We start from the raw sequence: 7,632 nt of genomic DNA, 5'->3' as shown, positions 1-7,632 counted from the left end.
CACACACACACACACACACACACACACACACACAGAGAATATGAGAATATAATATCTCTCTTAGTTTCCTCCTGTCCCCTAGAAATTATGATAGAGTTCTGACTTCTACTAGGATCATAAAATTCTTGTATATCATTGGAATTTCTACCTATTCAGCACATATTTTACATATATTTTCAACCACAAAGACTGGGTGGGCACCTTAATCAGAGACTACAATTAAGTAGATGTTCTGTCTTTCATACACACAACTGTGGATGTAATTTCTGATGGTTTGGTTTGGTTTGGTTTCCAGATGAAACTTAACTTCCTGGTAAAGCTCCTAAGTGTCTTTTGCCCTCTTCATTGGTTTCTTTTTACTGTTTTGACAGATCTGGAAAGGAGCCTAGCTCCTGAGAGCAAGTTTTACATCTTTCACTGCCTAGTTGCCTATTAGTCATTAGGTCAGGTGAGCACAGGCCAACCACATACCAGTCATGTGACCATGGATAAACCTAGAAGCTCAGTTTTCTTTTCTGTAAAATGGGTCACTGGGAGGCTAGGTAAGTCTGCATTTTTGACCAGCAGAGGGTTTTATATTTTCTTTGCCCTGTTCTGTTTTACAGCATCTGTGGTACCCCCTTTAGCTCAGTATATCAGTCACTTTCGGTTGTTCTGGCCCCTGGAGTGATGGCCACATTCATTTCCTTATCTAATCAAGTTAGCTAGTGTCTGTTCTGCCTTTTTGTCACAACTGGTTATGAAGCTCTGACATAACAACTGGAAGAAGCTTTTGTAAGTTAAAGCATTTACAGAAATGTAATGTAGCATCACTGCTTAATACAAAATATCTTTTCTAGTCTGTTCTATATTAACTTACCCTCAGCTTTACTCCCACTAAAAGTACATTGTTTTCTAGATTTTAAACTAAAAACATGAATTTGGTTGAATTTTGTTTGAAAATCATATGTTTTAAGGTAAATATTTTACTTTGGAATTAATTTTCTATATACACTATATTAATTTTCTATATATACTATATCATATAATTTTGATAGAATTCTGTGATATGTTAGAGAGTAACATACTTAACTACATACCTGTACTCATTTAAAATTATTTATTGGATATGTATAGATGTTTTGTCTGCATGTGTGTCTGTGCACTATGTGCATGCCTGGTGCCCACAGAGGCCAGGAGAGGGCATTGAATGCTTTGGGACTAGAGTTACAGGACCTTGTGAGCTGTTATGTGAGCAATAGGAATACGGACCTGGATCCTCTAAAGAGGTGCCAGTGCTCTTAACCACCGAGCAATTTCTCAAGCCCCAACACCTACAATATTAAAACTTTTTGAAAGGTTGATTGGTTCATCTAAAACTAACCTAGAACCTGCTGTATTTTTTGTTTTGTCTATATTGATTCTCATATTAAATAGAAAATCAACCAAATAGTTAAAGATGTTGTGGGGGCATGTCTGCGATCACAGTGGTCAGGAGATGGAGGAGGCTGGAGGATGGGGAGTTTAAGGCTATCCTTGGCTGTATAGTGAGTTGAAGCCAGCCTGGGCTGTACATGAGACACTTTGAAAAATAATACCTGTTTGTATTTATTCGTACCGAGGACACATTGATTCTCTTCAGGAGCCTGTGTTTAAAGACTTTTAATCACACTATTTCTTTTAGCCCTACAGGATCACATGTTGAATGGTGTAAACAGCTTATAGCTGCTACAATTTCTAGTCAGATTTCAGGTTCAGTGACATCAGAAAATGTGTCCAGAGATTACAAGGTAAGCAACATTGAGTGTTTAATTCATTATTGCTATATAAGTACCCAAGAAGCTTTGTAGTTTTAGTTCACATGAACCTTTGACTTCTTGGTATTAAATTACCCTTTGGGGTGGTGAGGACAAAAGTTTTTTAGTGTTCAGTCTGAAATATTAAGGGAAAATATTACCTATGTTTCCTGTTTGTGGTATGGTTTTATAATTGACATGAAAAAATTGTCCTAAGATTTTGAATCAAGTTCTGTTTTATCATGTGCAGTGGGCATAATAGTGTGTGCTTGTGACATGTCAACAGTTGCAGGGGAGCTTGAGGCTAGGCAATTGTCTACAGACAGAATTCAAGGCCAGGGCAAATTCAAGAGTGAGACTCCCATCTCACAACAGGCAAACAAACAGAAATTATTTGCTTACATTGTTATTTTGCATAGAAATCACATCTTGATGGACAATCCCTTTACTTCACAAACATGATTTTGTATTTAGATATTACATTTGAGTATTCATCATTAACATAGAAACTATAATTACAGAACTTTAAATGGGGCAGCCTCATTTTTCAGAGTTAGAAACCTTTGTTTATTTTGAAATCTGAATTTCCTGTATAGTCTAAGGTTAAGAGTGAGAGGTTTGTTGTTGGCACAGTTTGGTTCCTAGCACTGTCCTGGAGCTTAATAGATACTCAGTAAATAGCTATTAATTAACAAGCAAAAATCTCAGCTGTTCCATCTCTGTTCAATTAATATTTTGATTTCATTAAGCTGTTAACAGACACACTAAGTGAAACTATTGATATTTTCTTTATGTTTGCTTGAGTTTTGTTTTGGTTTGATTTGGGTTTTTTTGCTAATAGGAATGGGTGAATAAATTTTCACGAGCATACATGGAATATATTTAGTTTATCTGTGAGCAGCACTCAGAAGATGGGAAATCTCACAAATAGTTCACGAGCTTCAGCCAACATTCCACTTCTTCATAACTGCTCCTTGTTGAGGACTTTTAGCATCCTCTCCTTGCTAGATCATAGCATAAGTTCAGAAATAGACTCCAGCACCGGTGGTTGAGATTTACTCTTGAGCTGTCATGTGCACATCACCAAGCCAGCAGTAGAAATTAGATAATCTGCCACTCGAAGACTGGCAGTATATCTCTTAATAGTGTCCCCAGTTACTGATTTTCATGCATGGTGACAAGGGAGCATCTGAGGCTCTTTGTCTTCAGAACCTAATCAGGAAGCCACTTTATGTACAGTTGGGAGATGCTGGTAGACTATTGTCCCCACTTTACCTGTAACTGCCCATTGAAGGACTCCTGTCAGCAAAGGATAGTGCTTATACTCTAGGGTGATTTTCTCTGTTTCCTATTAAATGCTAACTGGAAAATTGTCATTATAGTTTAATGGTGTCATGTGGGTTCTGCAAAAGAGTGAATGCAGCCAAGTATGGTGGCACACTCCAATAATATGAGCATTTGGGAAGCTGAGATAGGAGGATCAACTCTAGTTCAAGGCCAGTCTGAGCTAACCACCTAGTTTACTGGTGGTTAATAGCTAACCTGGGCTATTGTCTCAAAATACTAAAATAAATAACAAACATGATTGAATGTTGACTATATTTCTAATGTATATGTTGGTTGGATCTTTAACATGAAATAGTTAAAGTTTTATCAATTTTCATCTATTTACAAATTTTGTGTAGCAGAATCAGCTCATGCTAGAATGGTTTAATAGATGCATTTCATAAAAAATAAGGTTTTTATCCCAGCACTCGGGAGGCAGAGGCAGTATGATCTCTGTGAGTTCAAAGCCAGTGTGGTCTACCAGAGCTAGTTCCAGGATAGCCTCCAAAACTACAGAAAAACCCTGTCTCAAAAAAAAAATAATAAAGTTTTCATTTATTTTGGAAATTGAAGTTTAAGTCCCTACATCAGATCATAGTCAAAGCCTTTGAATTATTGTAAGACAGCATGTTTTATAGCTAAATCTACAAAGTTGACATTAAATTTATAATTTGTGAGTGTTACCTTCTTCAAAGAAATATATTTTAAGTAATAAAAGCATAAAATATTCCTAAACTACACAAACTGTTGTACATGATGCTGATAAAACTCAGAGTAACTATTCTGGGCTTTGGAGACCCTCTGGCATAGGAGCCATGGCTTGGAGTTGGGTCTAAGGGTTCAGATACAGTTTCAGGAGGATTGAAGTTGCAACCATTCGTAGATAAGATTTGTAGTTATCTATATCCTCTTTAAAACACATGCAGATTTGGTGCTGATTACTCTCATCTCCCTACTACCCTTCCTTCTTACCCCTTCTCTATTTCTTTCCTTCCCTCCTCCTTCCCCCTCTTCTCTCTCTACATCCCTCCTCTCTGTTCTCCCCTTCCAATATCTCTCCTCTCTTTCAGTCCTTTCCTCCCTCTTTCTGTCCTTTCCCTTTCCTGCTGTCCTGTCTTCACTCCCCTCCATCCCCTGGCCTCTCTTTCCCATGCTATTCCCGTTCTTCCTCTGTTCTCCCTCCCCTTTCTCTTTTCCTCTCCCTTGTCTTCCCCTCCTCTCTCCTCCTCTCCCTTCCCTTCCTTCTGTTTCCCACTCTCCCTCCATCCCTTCTCTCCCCTGATCACACTTCTCTACCAAGGGTCTCTACCATGGGTCTCTTTTTGCCTCCCTTTTCTTCTCTCATCCCCTCCTCTCCTGTTTTCTCTTCTTCCTCCTGCTTCTCCACCCTTTGTTTTCCTTTCCCTTCCCCTCTTCAATCCTTTTCTATTCTCAGCTCCCCAGCTTTTCCTCCCATTCTTCTCTCCCCTCCTTTCTGTGTTTAGTCCCTCTGCATCTCTCCTTTCCCATCTTTCCCTCTCCCCTTCTCCCTGGCCTGCTCTGTCCTCTCATCTTATCCCCTTTCCTCTCTGCACTTCTCCTTTCTCTTCTTCTCCTCTCTTCTCGATCCTCCTCCTTCCTACTAGTTAATGCTTACTTTAAAACCAAACCATCCCAAAGATTAAACTAATAATTAACATTATTAAAAGAAATGTAATTAAATGTTTTCTTTTGCTTATCCTACCCTTGTTAACTCGATTGCTTTCATTTAACCAGGCCAACATACAGAAAAAAATCTTGGGGTGGGTTTATGACTATGATCAAAATACTTTATAAGAAATTCTTAATGAATTAATAAGGCCATTGTTTAAAATTTTTTTCCTTGAATGTGTAACAAATACTGTGATCTGAATGTAATTTTCATAGAGCAGATAAAATAGTACTGTTAGAAATTATACTGAAATATTTCCAGGGACTCTGTAGAAATGACACAACCAATCATAACTTCCATCATTTGGAAAGTGAAACTAGACCAGAAAGAGGGAGTTTTATGGAGTAGTACAAACAGTTCTGGCTAGCTCTGTGACCTTGTATAATCTCTCAGTGTGCAACCTTGTATAGTCTTCGGGGTTTCCTTCACTGTAAGGCTGAAAGGATCATAGTTAGATTTTTAAGTGTCTAAATGCCTTTATTTCTAGAATGTTTTTCAATTATGTTTTGTTCAGAAGGACTTGATTCTGCTCTGCCTTCTACCAATTAGTGTACTATGTACCATCTTGCTTTTTCTAGCTCTAAAATTATCCTCAGCACTTCCTCTGTTCCTCTGCTCTCTTTTTGCTCCCATTACCCTTGTGCACATAGTAATTCCTAGATTTCATGTTTAAATATCCTAAATGACAAAAAAGGAGAAAATTGGGGTGGCAGTATACAATTTTTCTCTGCTTTCTTAGTTTAGACTTTTTAGAGAAGAAATCCAGCTATTGTTGAACCAGAAAAGTGCTGTAATTAGTCTCTGAATCCTCAACAGAAATTTCCAGAAGGGCTTTGGAGGGAAGGGGAAAACAATGTATGGGGAGCACTTTATAATGCTTGAATTGGGTCTTGGTTCATGTTTCCACAACTGGGTGCTAGTCTTTGAAAAGGGAAGCTTGATCATGCCCTTTCAGGATCCACTGTCAAAAGTCATGACTGAAAACCTGGCTATATGACTTACTTATTAATCATAGACTGCAGATTCAGATGCCTACATGGAAGTCAGGTACAGGAGAGAGATGTGGAAAATAGAAGGTATAATATGTTCCCATAAAAGCCTTTTTACAAAGCCCTATTACTATCTCTTTGGACAATATAATTATAGATGAGAAAAGATGATCAGCCTATGAAAACAAATTACTTTTTTAAAATGTTGAGACTTGCTCTTCTGTTTCTGCAAAGGCAGAACAAATGTATTTTTCTTTTTCACACTGAATATAACTAAAATATGTGGAAATTATCTATAAATAACACAAGAACAACCGTAAGTATGGAAAAGTGATGAATCAAAATCTGGCTGGAAGTCTCAGTAACCCCCCAAACTGACAAGCTACAGAGCAGGAGAAAGTACATTTGGAAACCTCATACCTGATAAACACTAATATCTAGAATATATAGAGAATACTCAAAACGTAACAGTGAAAATGAAGAAAACACACAAAGCCTTTCACCAAAGAGGTGCATGCAGATGACAGAGAAACTCATGAAAAGGTCATCATCATCATTGAAATAGGGGTAAGGGGTGGACTGCAAATTAAAGCCCTGCAGAGGGACCACCACATACCTGTCAGGATGATTGGAATATTGGTCAACAATAAAGAAGAAATAGTGATAAACTCCTCAACTGGGATGATCTTAAGAGAAATTGCTGACTAAAATAATACAATGCTATTTTGTAAAAATGAAACTCTCAAGACATACATTGGGAGACCACCTAGGCTCCTCCTGACTTAAGGCATGGCTATCTCCTCTGGCTTACATCAGAATCCAATTCTAGCAGGAAAGAAATTTCTGTGTGTATCTGAAAGGGCTCATTTCAGGAGAGGAGCAAAGGGAAGCAGAGAGAAACATACCCCCAAGACTTTGAGGCAAGCCCCTGCAAACCTCTGAACACTCTCCTGTCTTAACTACTGAGGATTTCCTTATAGCAGCTTAAGAACTGTATAAGCTTAAAAACGGGTTATCACACTATTTCCAAACTGCCAGCTATTTTCTTCCAGTAGCAAAGACACTGACAAGAAGTTCTGCAATCTGTCTGTTAGACTCGGCCTCTACTTTGTTCTGCAGTAGGCATTATTTCCATAAAAAATATTGTAAAGTCTTCCTTCCAGTGTTCATTTCTTGCTGTCTGTCCTTAACCAAGCAGCAGAAGAAATGTGCAAATACTACAGCATGCTGGAGTAGATGGGTGGAGATAGAGGAAGAAGAAAGGTGTCTGACAGCATGCTGTTGGCTTTTTCAACAAACCTAAATCAAGTTCAGAGATCCTATGTGTACTGCAGAGATCAAAGTGGGCTGTCTGTGTAATCAGTCAGACCCCATGCTGAGATCCCTTAAAAGAGCAGAGTTGTCTGTTAGGGAAGCAGATGTGGAGCAGGAATACCAGGGTTTAACTAGCAGCTCTGCCACCTTAAGTTTAGTCAGTTTTCCTTTTTCTTTTTTCATTTATCTGTCTCTCATATATTGCATCCCGACCACAATTTCCCCATCCTCCTCTCCTCCCAGTTACTCTCGCAACCTTCCTTTTCCCCAAGATCCACGCCTCTTCTGTTTCCCTTTAGAAAAAGGCAGCCCTCCCATGGATATCAACCAAATACAGCATAACAAGTTACAGTAAGACTAGACACAAACCCTCATATTAAGGCTGGATGAGGCAACACAGTAGGAGAAAGAGTCCCCAGAGCCAGTGAAAGATTCATAGACAGTGATTTCCAAAGTGGTTGCACAAGATTGCATTCCCACCATCAATGGATGAGGGTACCCCTTCCTCCACAGCCTCTCCAGCAAAGGCTATCATTGG

General features: G+C 38.7%; 1 protein-coding gene across 4 annotated transcripts in view; it reads left to right on the top strand.

Annotated features, from left to right (window-relative positions):
* Mtmr1 (myotubularin related protein 1) overlaps positions 1–7,632 on the top strand; it is a 67,143-nt gene that overhangs the window by 3,453 nt on the left and 56,058 nt on the right. For all 4 annotated transcript variants that reach the window (XM_013354472.2, XM_013354473.2, XM_026777069.1 and 1 more), the window contains exon 2: positions 1,664–1,769. In XM_013354472.2, coding sequence (XP_013209926.1) covers positions 1,664–1,769 — 106 coding nt within the window. The remainder of the gene's footprint in view (positions 1–1,663; positions 1,770–7,632) is intronic.

The sequence above is a fragment of the Microtus ochrogaster genome, unplaced genomic scaffold (assembly GCF_000317375.1).
Source record: "Microtus ochrogaster isolate Prairie Vole_2 unplaced genomic scaffold, MicOch1.0 UNK45, whole genome shotgun sequence".
NCBI classification, from domain to species: Eukaryota; Metazoa; Chordata; class Mammalia; order Rodentia; family Cricetidae; genus Microtus; species Microtus ochrogaster.
The sequence above is the reverse complement of the archived record's forward strand: the minus strand, read 5'-3'. Positions and strand labels throughout refer to the sequence as shown.